General features: G+C 59.1%; 2 protein-coding genes across 2 annotated transcripts; both read right to left on the reverse strand.

Moving 5' to 3' along the window:
• Window positions 1-2,342: 2,342 nt before the first annotated feature.
• Window positions 2,343-4,667, reverse strand: HMX2 (H6 family homeobox 2). The gene is made up of 2 exons (XM_004474591.3): window positions 4,400-4,667; window positions 2,343-3,405 (listed from the first exon to the last, which is right to left on the reverse strand). The coding sequence occupies exons 1-2, from the start codon at window positions 4,665-4,667 to the stop codon at window positions 2,852-2,854; spliced, it is 822 nt and encodes a 273-aa protein (XP_004474648.1). The 3' UTR covers window positions 2,343-2,851.
• A 9,411-nt stretch (window positions 4,668-14,078) lies between these two features.
• HMX3 (H6 family homeobox 3) lies at window positions 14,079-16,561 on the reverse strand. The gene is made up of 2 exons (XM_004474592.3): window positions 16,153-16,561; window positions 14,079-15,557 (listed from the first exon to the last, which is right to left on the reverse strand). Exons 1-2 carry the CDS (start codon window positions 16,559-16,561, stop codon window positions 14,881-14,883), a joined length of 1,086 nt encoding a protein of 361 aa, XP_004474649.2. The 3' UTR covers window positions 14,079-14,880.
• Window positions 16,562-17,954: the final 1,393 nt, after the last annotated feature.

Consider the following 17,954-nt stretch of genomic DNA (forward strand, 5'->3'; position numbering starts at 1 on the left):
CCCACCAGTCCTAATACTTGGTTCTATCTCTTCTCTTTCACAAGTGAATGTCTAAGTAGGAATAAAAAACTATGATGCCTTGCTTCCATTCTAACTTTGGCTAAGTAATTTCATCTCCTGATTTAGTTGGTTCCCTCTCCCAGTTGTTTATTTAATTCTATTAGTGTTTTGAGATTCTGAACATGAATTACTCACTAATAAAATCTAAGTGTATTTCATTATGCAGCGTGTGTATGCATCATGCCCTCTGGGCATGGAGTTGCAGCCAGACTCCATCTGAGTTTGAAGAAACGTTAATCTTTTAAATCTAGTTTAGAGACCGAAAGAAGGCTGGTGATTTTTGCTGATTATTCAAATGAATTGATAATCTTGAGATAGAAAATCTGGCAACAAGGGAGTCTTGAACATTTTAAATCTAAATGCAAAGTCTATTTTTTGTTGTGCTGATATTGACAATTACCTGTAAGAGAGAGGAATTCCTAGAACCTAATTATACCATTGGGTCATCTTTGACTGCTAATTTCTGGGCTAGTAAAAAAAGGGAATCAGATTTATACTCTATGACAAACTGGGACAGGGTCATTCCCTAAAATCTTAAGGGAAAAACCACTCTGCTGTTAAGTGCCTTGGCTGGCAGTGGCTAGAGGAAACCACTTCTTGTCAAGAGAGGAAGACTAAGGAGGATAGAGTGGCTCAATGCTGTTAAAACCATCATCTCTCATTTAAAAAAAATATAATCTTTTGAAATGCAGACAAAAATGGTATAGGTGGAAAATTCATATACAAGCAGTTCCCTGGGAACAATTCGGTAATTTTGTGTAGACTTCAAATAGCCATGTAGGAGGAAAAGAAGAATTTCTTAGGAGTTTGACTATAAAGTGACTCATCTGGAAAGAACTTCAGTGAAATAAAATGTGTCCCCCAATAAAATCAGAAGAAAACAGATCCAATGTCTTCACTTTCTCTCTCCTACTATATTTAGCATAGTATTCAGCATATACTAGGGCTCAATAAATATTTAATTGAACTAAGCTGAAATGAAATAAATGAAATTGAACTGAACAGTATTGGCAGATATGCTCTTGGGTAACATCCTTCTGACGTCACCTTGGAATAGACTGATTATTATGAAATTTAATGTAAGAAGGAAAAAAAGATCTCAAAAATGAACAAACATCTAATCCCTTTAGCTAGGCATTTTAGACGCAATACTCAGGGTCACATAAAGTTATTTAGACAGACACTTTCACAAAATGCAGAGAAATTCGACGCCTCTGCTCAAAAAGGCAAGTTTATCCAGCAAACGCTTCCCTCCTAGACGCCAAGACGGGGAGTGGGCGTTCTGTACTCCCGGCCCCTCGGCCTCCTCCAAATTCAAGCTGCTTCTTTCAACGTTTCGTAAGGTACAGGTGGCTGCTTTCTAACAGGCGCGAGAGTCGGCGATTTGCATGATACTGTCCCGGCCGCTCGCTCCCAGCCCCCGCGCGGCAGCAGGCGTCGGGACTCGGGAATCCGTGGGGTCGCGGTGGCGCCACACGGTTCCATTCAGCGCAAGCGCCCGCACGCTGGCCGGTAAGCCGGCCACTTAACCGCGCACGAATCAAGTGCAAACGACAACCAAAAAAGAAAGAGGAGGTGCCTTGGCCGCCCGCGCCTTCTTTGCGCGGTCTCAGGCCTGGGATCCCTCTTCCACCGAAGCGCGGTCTTTCAACTCCGTTTCCGCGTAGCGTGCGGCGGGCAGCTGGGCCACTAGCGCGGGGACTGTGCGCGGCAGCAAGGAGGTTGTCGTGCGTGACTCCGGGACGAGCAAGACGGGCACTTTCCCGGGTCCCAGCCGCGCTACCTGACCTGTCTCTGCGCCCTCGGAGAGGAAGCGCGCAGCACAGGTTGAGCCACGTCTTCTCCTGGAGCGGCCAAGCTCAAGGCCATCGCAGTGCTGGGAATCTCAGCGCTGGGATGCTGCTGCTCCGCCCTGGCCGGCTCAATCCAAGGAGGCAGCCGCTTCCCACAGCGAAACCCGCCTCCCCGCCTTGACCCGTCTGGAGGCGGGCGCCAGAGCTGGATTCCGGCCGGGATCCGCCCCAGCCAGCGCCAGGACTATCAACTCCACCAGGGGTAGGTGTGCTCCGCTAGCCACGTGCAGCCTCGGCGGCGCCAGGGTCCTGACCTTTAACCTCTGGCCCTAACCCCACCCTCCACGTGGGAAGATCCCGACCTTCCTAGAGTGAAAAGCCCTGCAAACCCTTCCACGGAAGAGCAAGGAAACCTGCGCGTTCGCACGCCTGTCAATCAATCCCACCAAAATTAGCAACGATGTTTAAAACGTTTTATTTTTTTCCTTCTCCTTAAAAATATTTACAGGTCTGAAATCTCCTCTTTCGTCCCTAGCCATCCTCGGGATGAGGCAAACGAAAAAGACGATTAGATAATTGTTCAAAGCCCCCCCGAGGGCCTGGCCTGGCCAAGCTTGTATATATACAGGTGTATATATGGAGGTGGGGGATCTGGTTCTGTTGGTAGTTGTTTTTTGTTTTGTTTTTTTCTGATTTTTGTCTACCAGCCAGAGCCGATCTGACCAAAACTCCCCTTCCCACCACCACCCGAGAAGAACCGTCCACCATGGTTTTCCATGCGCCTTGGTCTGGTGTAGGTAGAAAACAGGCGACCTGGCTTTGAAAAATGCCGATAAATACCGAAATAACCAAAACAAAAAGTAGGACAGAGGCCATAAATAGGAAATAATGAATACACATGGTGTATTTCTTAATATTTCTGGAACCACGCCGCTCTGCTCCGGAGCCCTGGGCCCGGGCCGGCCCGCGCCAAGCTGCGGGCGGCGCGGGCGGGCGGCTCAGTAGTCGAGCTTGTTGTAGAGGTTGTAGAGAGGTAAGGCCGAGAGGTTGCTGCCGGGGTAGTAGAGCGGCGCGGGGAAGGCGAGCGAGCGCGGCACGGGCACGCGGAGCAGCGAGCTGTCCCGGAACACCAGCGGCATGCCCACCAGAGTCTGCGCCGACGCGTGCGCCATGTTGGCCGCCTCCAGCTCGGCCGAGAGCTGCCGCTTCCACTTGTTGCGGCGGTTCTGGAACCAAGTCTTGACCTGGGTCTCGGTGAGCTGCAGGCTGGAGGCGAGGCAGGCGCGCTCCGAGCTGCTCAGGTAGCGCTTCATGTCGAAGGTGGACTCGAGCTGGTACACCTGGCTGCGCGAGAAGACCGTGCGCGTCTTCTTCTTGGCGGCGCCCGCCTGCCGCTCGGCGCCGCCGTCCCGCGGCCGCTCGGGCCCCGGCGAGGGCGAGCCGGCGGGCAAGAGCCTCTCTTTCTCTTCCTTAAAGTCCGGGTGCGAAGGGGAGAGGAAAGGCGTGCGCTCCGAGCCCGCCGGCCCCGCGCCCCCGCTGCCCTTGGGGGTACCTAGGGGGCGAGAACAGAGAGGATGGCCATGAAGACGGCGGCGCCCCAGAGGACCCCTCCCCCGCCCCCCTGTTTCTCGCCCGGGCCAGGGCGCGGGCAGGCGCTGCAGACTTGGTCCCATCTTACCAACCCCCTCCGGTTCTCCATCTCGCTGGCACCCAGCGCCCAGCACCCCGGGCTTTAAAAAGCTGGAGGAGAGGGACCCAACCGCTCTGGGTCTGGGGTGCGGGGCTATGGATTCCGTGCTCCCCGCTGAGTGAAATGACAGGTGGCAACAGGGGAGGAGGCCGAGGGGGACATTAGCATCATTTAAAAGGATGATTTTTGCCTTGTAATAACTGGGCTGGAAGAGTTCCCCGAGCTTTACAGGGTGGCATCATTTCACAGGCCGTTTGTTCGGAAATCACGCTAAGGACTAAACGCGGGGCTCTCCTTGGTCAACTGTTGTAAAGAGGAACCATCTCGGAAACGCACCATTGTCAATCATCCTGGAGTGCTTATCATTCTGAGGAGAGAGAGACCCAGACAGCGGGCGAGCGAGCCACAGCGAGAGCGCGAGGCAGAAGCAGAGAGAGAGAACCCGGGCGAAAGAAGCAATAAAAAGGGTGCAGAAAGATACTGCGGTAGAGACCGACGGATTCAGAGAAGGAAAAACGCTGCTCGGACCCGACTCGTATCTAATGTGCAAAGCGGATCCCGAGGGCAGAGCGGTGTGTGCGGCCCGCAGGGTGCCCAGCCCGCCGTGGTCCACTCTCCCTCCATCCTTCCAAGGTGTCCCCCCACTTTCCGTCCCCCCGCCCCGCCCCCCCCCCGCGCCAGCCGGCCAAGACGGCCGCGCAGGGTGCGTGTTCCTCGTCTCCTCCTCAGCCACGGGTGAGTGGGCACAGCAGAGGAGGCACAGGGCGCCGGCTCCCCTCCCTCGGCCCCGGACCCCCGGCAAGGCGCACAGCCGCCCTCGCCTCCGCTCGCTGGCCGCGGGGCGGGCGATCCTTACCCAGGCAAGGAAAGGGGATGGGGGGGTGGTGCTTGGGGCCCGGCTCCTTGGGGCCGTGCGGGTCCGGGCAGAAGCAGGCGGGCGCCTTCCAGCCGTCGTCCGGCTCCTCCTCCTCCGAGGACACGGACAGGCTGCGCTTCCTGGCCGGCCAGCCGGCGGGCTCCCGCGGCGCCTCCGAGGGGCCCCCGCCCAGGATGGACTGGATGGTGAAGCTGGAGACGCCGCCGGCCGCCGGACACCCCTTGCCCGCATCTTCCTTGCTGCCCATCCTGGGTTCATAAGAAATCGGAGGAAACCAAGAACTCCCTTTAGAGACGATCGGGGTGGAAGGTGGTGCAGGCAGGCAGGCAGGCGGGGGGGAGGGGCGGGGGAGGGGAAGGGACGGGGAGGGGGGCGGCGAGGCTGGCGAGCCGTCGCCTCCGCGCGGCGACACGCGGGCGCGGGAAGGCTGCGCGGGGAAGCCTGCCCTCCCGGCTCTGGGTGCGCCCGCCCAGCCCCAGCGCGAGTGCGGGGTCCCAGCCCGCGGGCTGGCCGGGCGTCGGGCGGCGCGCAGGCGGCGCGGCCTCATTTGCATAGAGGTTACCCCGACGCGGCCAATCGCAGCGCGGTCGAGGAGCCCCCGGAAATTTTCAAAAAGCCCGGGCCGGGCACGCTGTGCCTATGCGCCCCGGAGCGAGCCGAGGGCCCGGCAGCCATCGGCTGGATCCACCCCAGGGACAGCCGGAGGCCGAAGGCAGCGTGGATTCCGGTCCGGTGACTCCGACCCCTCGGATCTCCTCTCGAGGGACAGGGCCAGCTAGGGGCTCCGCGCCGCAGCGGCCGGACGCCTCCCGTAGGCTCGGGCTCCTCGCGTCCTCTGGGGGCTCAGACAGGCTGCTTCACCATCCTGTCCCAGACACCCCTCTACCCTGATCCAGATCGACAGAGGTTGCCCCCGGCCCCCTGCGCTCCGCCTCGAGGGTTAGGAGCATGCTCCTGGATGCTGACCCTAGGGTCCCAAGCGCAGCCGCGGGCCCTGGGAGCAGATGACCCCTGTCATTGGCCTCCTGTCGCCCCCATCCTCCTCACAGGCCCGACGGGGCTGGATAGTCCTTGAGGCTGGGGCGGGGGGAAGCCACCACCATTTACATGCTGCGTGATCTTGGAAAAGTCCAGTTCAGACCAGAGCCCTCATGTGTTAAATGAACTTATCATTTAGCTTCTCTTCCCCTCTCCCGTTTTTTAGGACCACCTTAGATAAGGATGCAAAAACTCCTAAAAGCCCTAGGAGTACATAGTAGGCACTCCAGAAACCATGGTCGAAGAGCCCACAGCCTGCTCTCCCCTCCCCTCCCCTCCCCTCCCCTCCCCTCCCCTCCCCTCCCCTCCCCTCCCCTCCCCTCCCCTCCCCTCCCCAGGTGAATTTCGTTTTTTCAGTAACTTTTGGAGGTTTCAGAATTGTTGCAGAACCTGGACAATTTTGTTCCCGGGAACGGCAAGAGAAGGAGACGGGAAGCAGGACATGGTGTTAGAAGTGGACAGTGTCAGCTGGAATACTGGCTGGCTCATTCTTGAGCAAGATATGTCAACTTTCTGAGCGGCAGGTTCCTGGTTCCTAAAATTGGTGAAAGTGCCCAGCGTGGACCAGCCATTGGGAGAAGCTCACACAGGGGTCCATCCCGCACCCGCACTTCCCCACTCACAGCCCTGGCTCTCACCGCTTGGGGTCCCAGCTCAGCTGTTACAGGGTCTACAGTCAGTCGATCAACCGTGGGCAAATGGTTTGGGGCCAGAGTAGCCCAAGTGTGGTGGAATCCGAGGGCGGCCAGGCCCCAGAGCGCCCAGGCAACTCCTCTCTGGGTCTGCGGCCCCTGGACGGCATGGTAAAGCGATCCTGGGAACCCTGTCCCTAAGGTGGCCCCCAAGTGCAGCCAAGGATAAGGAGGAACGCTCAGATCAGTCCCCACAAATGTTCGGACGCGGCACCATGACGGTGCAGTTCCTTCCTCGCCCGCGCTGCGCCGGGGTTATTGAGGAAAGCGCTTATAATATCCCTCGCCGCGGTGCTTTACCGACGGCGGCCCTACGCGTGGCAGAGCCTCTCCCTACTTAACTCCTCCAAGGGCTCGTTAATGGGCTAATTGACTAGGAGAGGACGGCGCAGCCGGGGCAGGGGCCGGCGCGGGGCGGGGGCCACGGGGCGGGCGCCGCGGCCCGGGCGGCCGGCTAGCGGCAGGTGCCGGCCTCCATCACCGCATTAACCTCTTCAGGGCTCGGCGGCGGGGTCGAGACACATTACAAATGGTCAGCTTTAATCATGGTGTCAGCTCATTAACCCGGAAGGACCCGGCGCGGAAATACAATTTGCGCGTCCTGCTCGCATCGGCCGCAAAGCAGGCTCGCGGGCCCAGCCTCCGCGGGTCCCGCGCGCTCTCGCGCCGTTGGGGAGTGCCTGGGAGGGTCCAGGAAAGAAAGGTCGCGCATCCTCCTGGGCCTATCCCAGGTCCCCCGAGCTGAGGCCACCTCCGGCGGCGGAAAGCGGGACAGGGAGTTGGCTGAACCTTCCTGAGCTAAATACTTGAGGCATCCATCGTTCTTCCCTTTACTCCTCGCGGCAAGCCTGTGCCGCAGACCTTTCCGTCCCGAGGGACCGGCGGGGAAACTGAAGTTCAGGAAAAATACCTATTGAGTGGCCCAGAGAGAGGAAGCGGCATAGACGCTGGAGGCTGGTCGATGGCTAACGCCACGCCCCTTGGGGAGAGAGGTCGCGACAGGCGTTGGCGGCAAGTTTGGAGAATGTCTGGGAGACAGAGGCAACCCCGCTGGCTCCGACAGCGGGGGCGGGTGCTTGGGTGGGGTCAAGGGCTCACTGGGTGGGCCTCCGCCAGGGCTTGGAACCGTCTAAGGCGGCGGCTGGGCTCTGGGGTGAGCTTCGGGGAGCCGCGGCGAGGGACTGGGGGCGGGCCCGCGGGGCCTGGCTTGGGGACTCTAAACTGGAAGCCGTGCAGCCTAGAGACCCCTTTTCCACCTCCCGCCATCCCTCCAACAAGGCTAGTTTGGAAAATCCAAAGGAACCATCTGGCCTTGAACTCCGCGGGTTCGCACCGCCCCCTCCAGAATCGTGGGTCTACACCGCGGTGCGCGCAGCAGTCGAGTCGCGCGCAGCCTTCACCGCCACCACACCCCGCTCACCTGCAGACGCACACACATCAACCCACAGGCACACTTGCGTAAACGCTCAGGCAGTGACACACATTCACTCAGCAAACGTTCACGGAGCTTCGACGAGTGTGCGCGTCACACACACTCCACACTGAGCCAGGGGCGCGATGGGGCTGGGCTCAGGCAGAGGCAGGGAGACCGCGGCGCGGTCCCCGCACACTCCTGGCTCTGCAGCCCGGCACACGCCCCTCAGCTCCTCTTGGTTGCCTTCGGCTTTTCTCGGCTGGTCCCGCGGGACCAGGCACCGACACCAGTCACATTACAGGACCCCCGGGAGGGCCGAAACACGACCCTCCCCGCCACCTCGCAAGAAGAAGGAGAGACCCCTTTCGGGGATGCTCCGTGCTTCACGCAGAGCAGAGGCCCAGACGCCCTCTCCTGGGCCCAGCGCTGCTGCAGCTCACACTCCCAGAAACCCTCAGCTCTGGGGACACCCCACCCGGGGACACCCCACCCCACTCGTGGTCTACCTGCCATCAAGTGTGGCAGCCCTTAAATTCAATGACCCCCCCAATGATCCCCCCCCAATCCTTGGCTAGCACCGCCCCGCTCAGTTTACTCGCCCCTTCCCTGGAGGATTGCCCCTCCGCTCCTTTGGGAACCCCTCTTTTCTTCCCTCCTAGAATTTAGACACAATCGGGTCCCAAGGAATGATAAACTTCCCAAGACTGAAAGAACGCTTAAAGTTTAGGTCCCGAGATTATCCCGCTGCTCAATATTAAAGCGGCCCAGAGCAAACTTGCCGAGGAGCCTAATAAAAATTGATCCTCTCTGCTCTGCGGCAGTTGCGAAATAGGCTGGCTGAGCGGGGTAATAGTGGAAGAAGGCTCTCTCCGAAATGACAGATGAAGTCATAAACAAGTTTGATCTTGGAATCAAGCTTCGATAAATATTAAACACAGTCTCCCCTCACCCCGCCTTTACGCAAGTGGATTATGATATATGGCGCGTCCAAACTTTAAAATAAGGAAATACCAGAGAAAATGATCTCAATAAATTTTCTAAGTATAAACGTTGATTATGTTTCGATTTTCATTCAAGGGCCTCTGCTGTTCGTTCTTTGGTGCAAATGACATCTTGCAATAGGCTTTTGGGGAAAAGGGCTCCCTATTTGAAAAAGGGAGCCCCAGAGGTGTACAATTTATGTAATCTGCGGCTGGAAAATGAATTGTGTAATTTATTGGAAAACAGAAAGTCATGAAGATTGGATCAGCATAGCAGAGTCCCGACACCGCCCCCCGCCCCCACATCCATCAAGTTCCAATTAACAGCCTAAGCAGAGAGCTTTAATGGGTTTCCAATCTAGTGGCCTGATAGACTCATCAATTCCTCTGGGAGAAATTAAGAAAATCGACCGCCCCTTGGCGACGCAGTGTCATTCCTTTCTGCAACTATATGTCAAATTAAAAACACAATTAAAATTTAAACTGTTTCAATCAAAGGGTGCCCTGCAACCTATGTTTCACTTAATAGAACTTTGATGAAAATCTGATGCGTGCACTCCATCACCAAGGGGGGTGAGGGCAGCAAAGGAGCTCATGAGAGAGAAGGGGGATTCTTTATATTTCTTTAAGACATTAGCTCTCCGTTGAGGCACACCAGGTGACTCGCTGCTCCCGCTGAAGTGATGGGTGCAACGTGCTCTACTCTCTCCCCAGCCCTTCCCCAGCTCCTTTTCCTCTCCATCCACTGGTCAGTCTTGCCCTGGAGACACATCTGCCTGTCGCCATAGCCAAGGAAGGGACCCAGGCCAGTACTACCAGTGTGGCCACTGGGGAAATCTCTGAGGAGACACACCGCAGCCCTCAGCTTGCCTCGCGGCTCGGACACTTCAACTCTCGAATGAGATTCTACAGGGTCGTGGAGGCAGAAAAGTGGTGAGAAATCCCTGGAGGCTAAAAGGGCCCCAGTGAGAACCAGTGCAGCGGTTGCACCACTCTTTGGGACCCAGTTCTACCTCAGTCGCCGCTCCCCACCCTGCCCGCTTCCAGTCACTTGCCCAGATGCTGCTTGCCTAGGCAGTGCAGCCCCGATTCCAGCCTCTGTCCCAGACACCCGGCAGAACTCCAAAGTACAGCCGGCTTAGTTATCTCCACCGCCCTTTTCTTTCTTGGTTCAACTACCCTCCCGCCCCCCAACCCCCACCCCGCAGCAGTACTGTGTGCAGGTCAAAAGGTCAACACCACTCCGCACTGTACACCCAGGCAGGCACATGTACACACATACACAGGCGTGCACATTTCCAGACGCGTTTGCTGATGCTAAGACGCAGGAGATCACTGGCACCCGAAAAGCATGGAGGGCCTGCAGGCGGGGCAGGAGGCAAGCAGCTAGTGGGTCGGAAGCGGAGAGGAGGAGCTGCGCCGAGTGCCCCGGCGCCGGCACGTGTTCTTGCCAAGGCCGCGATGTCCCTCGGACCTGCGGAGTTGCGCTTTGTGGGGCGTGGGGGAAGGGATTTCTATGGGTTCCTGCACCCTGATCCTGCCGGGAGTGGCGCAGTAGCGGATCTCGTCCGTGCTTTGCCGGATCTAAGTTTGGACCGCTAACTCTGAGCGATGTCCCCTCCTCCATCGCGGCCGGGTCACTGAGCCGCGGGGCGTGGCGGGGACTGGCGGGGCAAGGTGGTGCCTCTGAGGCAGCAGGGACGCGCCCCAGGAAGGCTTCCGGTCCCTCAGGGAATCGCAAAGGAAGTGCGGGAACCGGCGCCGACGTGCGCCAGCGAGAGCGCAGAGCCGTGGTTCTGGCGGCCCAGCAAGGCGAGCGCGCGCCAAAGCGCCGGAAGGCCGCAGGCCGTGTAGCCCTTCGGAACCCCGCTGCTCCACCTCCCACCCCTGCTGCCCAGGCCTTGGCTAGCCCTGCTTGCGCCCGCCACCGACCTTCTCGCCTCCTCCTTCTCCTTCCAGCTCTACCTTCAGCCTCTCCGGCAAGGAGCGAGGCGCCCTCTGGGTTCTCCCGCCTGGCCTGCGGTTCCGGCACGCCTGGAGCCTGCCGAGGGCGCGTCCCGGGTCAGAATGAGCGCCCAGTGGCGGGGGGCAGTTTATGTCTGAATGCCCACTGTTTGCTGTACACACACCCGCTCTATTTACTACCAAATAAAAGAAATACATCTGTGTTGCCAACAGAAACAGCTCGTCGGTCGGCTCTGCGGTCTCATAGGGCCCAGAAGCGCTGGGAGCCGCAGAGCTTGGCAACTTGGGGCCATCTCCAGTGAGGTGTTGGCCTGTAGGAGTATAGGGGTCATGGTGGGGTGGCGGCAGGCTCAGCTAGTTCGTCCCAGGTGGCTTGTGAAGTGGAAGTGTGAGTGTGGAAGAGGTGGGAGCACGTTCCCTGCTCAACCCTTTCCACAAGATTCTTCCCAGCCTGCTCTGGCCTGAGGCAGGGGGTGGCAGAGAGAAAGGGCTGCCTGGGGTGACCTCGCAGGAGGCATGCGACAGATGTGGGGGGGCTGCTAGGAGCTCATGGAGGCAGTGTCTGTAAGGGGGTCTAACCACAATGTGGGTGTGTGTGCATGTGTGGTGTTTATTTCAAGCGTGAGCGTGTTGCATTTTGTTTGCATGGGTGTCTTGGTGATGCAGAAAGCTTTTAGCCAGGAAGCCGATTAAATTGACATTTATTTGAAGATTAACTGGGCTGGGAATCTGCAAAGGATCTGAAGTTAGAGTGGGAGGAGAGGAGGCTAGGTTCCCGGATCTGAAGGCAAATGTGCAAGAATAAAATCGGGGGTGTTGGTGAAGTGTGCCATAGTGCATACCGGTTGTCCCGGGGTCCCACGAAGGAGGATCTGGGAAGAAGTGCGGGAAGGCACCCTCAACTCCCCCCAAAATAGTCTCTTTCTGGCGAATGGTTCCTGCAGCTCCCGGCAATCCTTGCGGAGGCAGCGGGGAGTGCGGGGGTTCTGGTGCTTTGAGAGGGTGACCCCAGCCAGCTCTCCGGGGTATGGCAGTCTCTTCAAGCTCTCCATTGGCCTCTTCTGCCACAAAGGCCTTGGAAGGACCTGAAGTCTAGCCTAGGCTGCTTCGTGCAGGGCGGCATTCTGGCTCCACCAAGCCGCACCCCGGCTCAACTACTTCTCTTGCTCTGAGAGAAAGAGCTGGATTCCCACCCGACAGGAGAGAAGCAGACGTTTCCGCAGAGCTGGCTTCTTGGCTCACACAGCTGCGGGTCTTCTGGACCTGTTCGTGCAATCTCTGCTCCCTCCACCCCCACCCCTCGGCCAATGGCGATGCTCTGGGAAGGCCAGGGCAGCTGGGCTCCCCAGGAGGAGTGACAGGGAGGCCGCAGGGAGCCGTGCAAAGGAGAAACGTGCTTGTGGAGAACCAGTTATTTCTCGACTTTGTAAAGACCGGGTCGGTCAAGAACCGTTTTCTAGAATCCAAACACAAATAAAGAAGTCTTTTCTTGGCGTTTGATAACATCGTGTTCTGGCTGTAAAATCTAAGGATGTGTTTGCGATTGCAACATTATTTTTAATGAGCTGTTATTGGCCTGTCCCATAGTTAGTATTGCCAACAGTAAAAGGCATCGGTATGTTTGCAGGTAACACAAGGAACAACATATTTTGACCCTGAATTTCTATTTATTTTTCATTTATGACACATGTCCACGTTTTTATTCCAAACCAGGGGGAAATAAAGGGAGTTCTATCTATCTTCACTGGAGGCCAGGCTAAAATTTTGCCATAAATACTTAGGCCGGTTTATTTGGAGGGCAGTTTCTCATCAACAGAAAACGATACTCGAAGTTTCAGGCAGAAGAGAATCAGTTGTGTCGTTTGAGTTTGAGAAACCTAGCAAAGTGCTGGGAGAGGGGCAGGGAGAGTTTGCAGGCACTGCCCAGCCCACCCGCCATGCGCGCGGACCAGCCCGGATCTTCTCTGCCTCCGAGGTCTCCATCTCGCCCTTGCGCTCCCCAGCTTCAAATATTCCCTGCCCGGTGCTGGGCGAGCAGAGCCCCCAGCTCCAAGGTCGGCGACCATGCCGGGTTTGCGAGGGGTGCCCAAGAACCTGCTTCTGCCGCGGGCACACGCTTCTAGGTGCTCCCGGCGCGCCGCGCCCCGCAGACAGCCCAGCAGGAGCGCGATCGCCCGGCGCCCGGCAGCGTGTGGGACCCTGGCTGGATCCGGGGCGCAGAGAGTCCATCCTCGGTCCTGGAAGTGTTGGGCGCTTCTGGACATAGAAGGGGCGCCTGGCATGGCTGCAGCAAGGACCTCTCAGTTGCCTCTGCTGCGATCGGGTCCCCTGTTTCCTGGCACTTGGCACTTCAGGTTCGAGTCCGGAAACCTCAGTGGCCTAAGGTCTGCGGAGGCCTCCCCAAGGTTGCCTTCCCGCTTCCCGACGTCTAGCAGCCAGTCTTTGCGATCGGCCTCCTAACTCAGCTTAACTCAAAGCTCACCCCTCCCTGCCCCCACCCTGGAGGCAATCGGAGACCACCACGCAGCTAGCCCGCTGACAAGTGCCTAGAGATGCCCTACCCAGAAGCTCTGGGCTCTTGAGGGACATGTGGCCTGGGAACGCAACGCAAGGTTGCAGCCCCGCGCTGGGAAATAAAATACCAGCCCGCCTCTCTCTCCCGGCTGGCGGCGGTCGCTTCGCTCAATTTCGCAAACGAGATAAGCCTAGGTCCTCGCCCCTTCCGACCCGCATTCCTCCCGGCTCGCTGGGCGTTTCAAACCCGGGAAGATCCTGGGGAGAAAGCGCCCTCGGTCGCGAACAAAAGCCGCCTCTGTCTCCGCCTCCGCCTGGTTTACCGGAGCTCGCGTTCTGGACGGCCGCGGCGAGCGCGGAGGCGGCCGAGAGCCAGACGCAGAGATGAGTTTCCGAGCCATCTGCTCTGGAAAAAATCGTCCCAAGTTATACACTCTGACAACAAAAAGGCTTCGCTTTTCTTTTCTTTTTTTTAATTAATTCAATTTCACGACAACATTCAATGTAACAATATTTTGTGGTTTTTTTCTTTTTCTTAAAAAGGGGCCGAACTGGGGCAGAGGTCGGGGAGGGGAGGGGAAACAAACTATCGCAGAACAACAGGTGTAGCCGACAGAAAGAAACCAGACTGGGAGGCAGAGCGAGAAGCCCTGCTGAGTGGAGGGTGAACTTTACAAGAAATCTGTACATTTATCAAATAAGTTAAAATTCTCCTAAATTGATTGTCCTTCACTTAAAGCGCTCCAGTATGCCTAACTTCCTCCTTCGAGCATTGCTACCTATCCTTGTTTCCTTCCTTCCCCCTTGCCCCCTGCTTAACTTTCTCTTCCTACACGAATGACTGCGGTTATACAGTGAAAACGTCTACTTCCCTCGGTGGAGGAAGAAGCTGGACGCTCGGGAAATTTTGTACAGTATTGCACAAGTCAAAAGTACAACATTTACTGCAGGAAAAAAAAAGGTAGGGGGAGAGGCTAACAGATACCTTTTCTTTTTTTAATATTGAAGTCGCTCTCTAAAGAGGGAACAAAATAATAATAGTAATACTAATAATAATTTACAGACCAGGGAAACTCCCAAAATAAAATACTAATAAAAAGATACTAATAAAAAACTGGGCCAAATGTGGAGCTATTTCAATAATCAGAATTCTGATTTGGGGCTGTCTTGTCTTTTCCCTTTTAAACACTGAATTAGAGAAATCATCGGTCACAAAGAGGGGAAGCTAAAGAAGTCAATCACAAGAGACCTCTCCCAGTACGAAAAGCCGCTTGAGTCAGGGTTCTTAAAGGAGGCCTGTTCAGATTCTGAAAATTAGGGAAGCAAATTGTTTGGGAGCGGGAACCACACCCAGAAGTCCAGAAATTAAAAAACACTACAATATGAATTCTTTCTCTCTCTCGGGACTTCTGAAAAGAGTACAATAGAAAAATGAATAAAATAGAGAGATTCAGGGTTTTTTGCACTTTTTTTTTCTCCTATAAAAATAAAACCAAAAAGCCACAGCTCAGTGCAAATTGGGGGAGAGGGAAAGGAACTGAACATTTTACAAAAGCTTGCAGCCGAAATATTTGACTAGGGAATTGTGTTTTCTTCCTCCTTTCTCTTAATATAAACCAAAGCCAAAAGTAAGAGGGAAAGCGCCTCAAATCCATTAAGGGGTGAATTGCACAGAAATGCATTGCAAATACTTACAAAATGCTACTGATTGGGGGAGGGGAGGCCGGGGCCGCGCGCCGAAGCCCGGGGTTCCAGGAGACTGCTGACCCTCGGCGCCCTCCGCCAGCCCGGCCCGGCCCAGTCTCCTCCTGGGTCCGGAAAGGGGGTCGGTTGCTCCCTCCCCTCCCCTCTCGGGCCTCAGACTGGCCGCAGCAGGGGCACGGATGAGACCACCGGGTGCGAGTAGTAGACGGGGTGAGGGAAGGTGAGCAGCGGCTGGCTGACCGGCACCGGCGCCCCCGCGGCCGCGGCCGCCGCGCCCTCGGCCGCCGAGTTCTCGTGGTAGAGGATGGGCACCCGCACGATGCGCTGCGCCGCGGCGTGGCTCAGGTTGGCGGCCTCCAGCTCCGCCGCCAGCTGCCTCTTCCACTTGTTGCGGCGGTTCTGGAACCAGATCTTGACCTGCGTCTCGGTGAGGTGCAGCGACGCGGCCAGCCCCGCGCGCTCCGAGCTGCTCAGGTAGCGCTTCATGTCGAAGGTGGACTCGAGTTGGAAGACCTGGCTGCGCGAGAAGACCGTGCGCGTCTTCTTCTTGCGGCACGCCGGCTTCTTCTCGGGGCTCTCGGCGCCCTTCTTCCAGTCCTCGGCGCCCGGCGTCGCCGTGGCCGCCGGTCCCACCGCCGCCCCGGCCGCGCCCGGCCCCGCCTCGCCCTCCTTCTTGCTCTCCTCCGAGTCGCTCTCCTCCAAAATGATCTCGTCCGGGCTCTTGGAGTCCAGCTCCTTGTGGTCGCGGTCGGCCTTGAGCAGCGGCTCTGGGGAGTCGCGGTCGGTGCCCGAGGCGGGGGAGGAGTCTCGCAGGAGCGCCTTCTCGGCTGCTGGGAGAGACAGACAGACGGATGCACACACACGCACAAGAACATAGTCTTCAGCGAGGCCCGGCGCCTGGGGACCGCAGGCTCAACCTGTGCGGGCCTGCGGGAACTGGGCCTCGGGCCTCCGCCTTCCCCACCGAGCCGGAGCGGGAGCGCCGCGTCCTGGGACCACCCCCTTCCTCCCGAGGATAAGGGAGAGAGACCCGATCGTGACAGCGCGGCCGCTTCTTCCTTTCTCTCGGCCCTTCTGCCAGGGGCCCGCGGAGAGACCTGCCCCTGGGCCCGGCCCACGCGGGTCACCCCTCCTTGCAGGCCTGTACCATCCCCGGCTGCCTGCGGTCTCCCCACTCGAGTCCGAGGCCACTTTTCCCAGGAAGCGCTGTGCGCCCCGGCCTCCAGCCCCACTTTTTTTCTCCCCAAGTGGGATTGGGTCCCCAGGCAGCGCAACCGAGAAGGCGGCCAGGGGCCGGAGGAAGTTGGTCAACCAGCGGGTAGGAGGGCGCGGGGGTCCCAGGGCTGCTGAAGGAGGCGGCGCGGGGCGGGGGCGGGGCGGGCGCGTCGGGAGGGGTACAACGAAAGTTCAAAGAGAGGTCGGTACCTTCGGGTCGCGGGAGGTGGCCGCTGGCGGGGGTCAGGGTGTAGGGGTACCACCAGGCCGGGGAGCGCTCCAGGTAGTGCGCGGGCAGGGCAAACCTCTGCGCCGGGATCTCAAAGCGGGGGAAAGCCAGGTCGCCCACCTGCGAGAGCGCGAAGCCCGCGGCGCCCTCCAGGGCCCCCTTGGCCGCGGCTGCAGCGGCCGCGGCGGCGGCGGCGGCGGCGGCAGAGGCCGGCGCGAAGAGCGTCCGTGGGGGCGGCTGCGGCTTGGGGAGCGGCCGGTGGTGGTCTCCGTTGAGCAGGTTCTTGATGGAGAACGGGGACTCCTTGGGCGCGGGAGGTGGGGGCGGCGGCGGCGGCGGCGGCGGCTGCACGCTGGCCGTGCCGGGGGCGTCCGGCCCGGGCTCCGGCATGGTCCCCTCTCCTCCGAGGGAGCGGGACGGGCGGGCAGCGGGCGAGCGGGCGGCCGGCCGGAAATCAGACCATACACGGAACTCAACTACGGGGCGCAAAGTCGGGGGCCGCCCCGGGCGCAAATCCAGCGGCGGGAGGGCGGGGTGAGGACCCGGCCGGGGAGGGCTGGCATGGGGGAGGGGTCCGGAGGGGCGGGGAGCGGCCCGGCAGCCGCTCCGGGAGCGCGAGGCGGCTCGGCGGCGGCTGCAGCTCCCGGGGAGGAGGCGGCAGGAGCAGTCCCCGGCTTGGGGCTGCGTCAATCCGGCGCCGGATGCTAATGATGAAATCAAAATGTCATCCAAGTTAAATGCGGGGAGTATACGGCGATTGGGCGCGTACAATGGCAAATGGGATTAGGCAGGCGAAGGCGCAGCCGAGCCCCGGCCCCGCAGCCGCCTCCACCACCGCCCCCTCCTCGCCTTCCTCGGATTTTGGCGCTTTGGCTTCGGGCTATAAAAGCCTGCCTGTTATTGGCTTTATATAGTCCAATTAGGCAGCAAATGAGGACAAGCCTATTAGCACAAAAGGATATCGGCTCCCGTAAGAGGTACTCGGAGCGCTCCGGCGAGCGCAGGAGGCGAGCGAGACGCGGAGCCGGCGGCGCCCCCCGGCCGGAGCGCACTGACAGCCGCGGCGCCCGGAGCCCGCGCCTCTCTCTCCCCCCTGCCGCTCGGGGACCCGCTTCCCGCCGCCGGGCCTGCGGGAGAGGGGGAGGGGCGGCCCCGGGTCACTTCGGGGTTATCCGCGCTCTCAGCTGCCGCTCCCCCGCCCCCAGGGGCCTGGCAGGGGCCCGTGGTCCCCGCGCGGCTGGAGAGTCACGCAGCGCAGGCGCCCGCGGCAGGGCGCGACCTCCGGTCCGCGGCGAACTCGGGACGGTCCTACTCTCTGGGGTCTGGCGGTCTCAGCATTTCCCCCCAAAGCCTGCTACGCAGGGCGCGGCCACGAAGAGGGGGATTTAGGTCCCCCACCCACCGTCTAGCGGGTAGGCAGGGAATCCTTGCGCTGCGTCCGCGGGCTCAGGAGTCGGCGCGGTTTGCCTTTGGCCGGGGAAAACGGAAGAGTGAGCCTTTCCGCCAGGATCAGGAGTGGGTGTGCGTCTCCGCGCCCCCTCGTGTGCGCGCGGAACGGGCCAACGCCCGCGCGTCACTCAGAAGGGCCTCTGGGGCGGCCACCTTCGCGCACCGACGGCCGCGACCGCAGTGCTACCCTAGACTCGGGCAGCAAGTGCCCACAGCTTGGGAGCCAGCTCCGCGCCCGCGGCCCCGAAGGGAAGCGCTTTTTCCCGGGAAGTCTTTCCGACCGGCTTCTGGAGCTGCTTCACGATTTCAGAGGGGCCCAGCGAACCGAAAGGCT

This window comes from Dasypus novemcinctus, chromosome 6 (assembly GCF_030445035.2).
Source record: "Dasypus novemcinctus isolate mDasNov1 chromosome 6, mDasNov1.1.hap2, whole genome shotgun sequence".
NCBI classification, from domain to species: Eukaryota; Metazoa; Chordata; class Mammalia; order Cingulata; family Dasypodidae; genus Dasypus; species Dasypus novemcinctus.

Bases quoted from the DNA above. Each gene is read 5' to 3' on its own strand.
- HMX2 (XM_004474591.3), bottom strand. From the start codon at position 4,667: ATGGGCAGCAAGGAAGATGCGGGCAAGGGGTGTCCGGCGGCCGGCGGC. The intron at 3,406-4,399 runs GTAAGGATCGCC...CTCGCCCCCTAG, and splicing joins CATCCCCTTTCCTTGCCTGG to GTACCCCCAAGGGCAGCGGG.
- HMX3 (XM_004474592.3), bottom strand. From the start codon at position 16,561: ATGCCGGAGCCCGGGCCGGACGCCCCCGGCACGGCCAGCGTGCAGCCG. The intron at 15,558-16,152 runs GTACCGACCTCT...TGTCTCTCCCAG, and splicing joins CCACCTCCCGCGACCCGAAG to CAGCCGAGAAGGCGCTCCTG.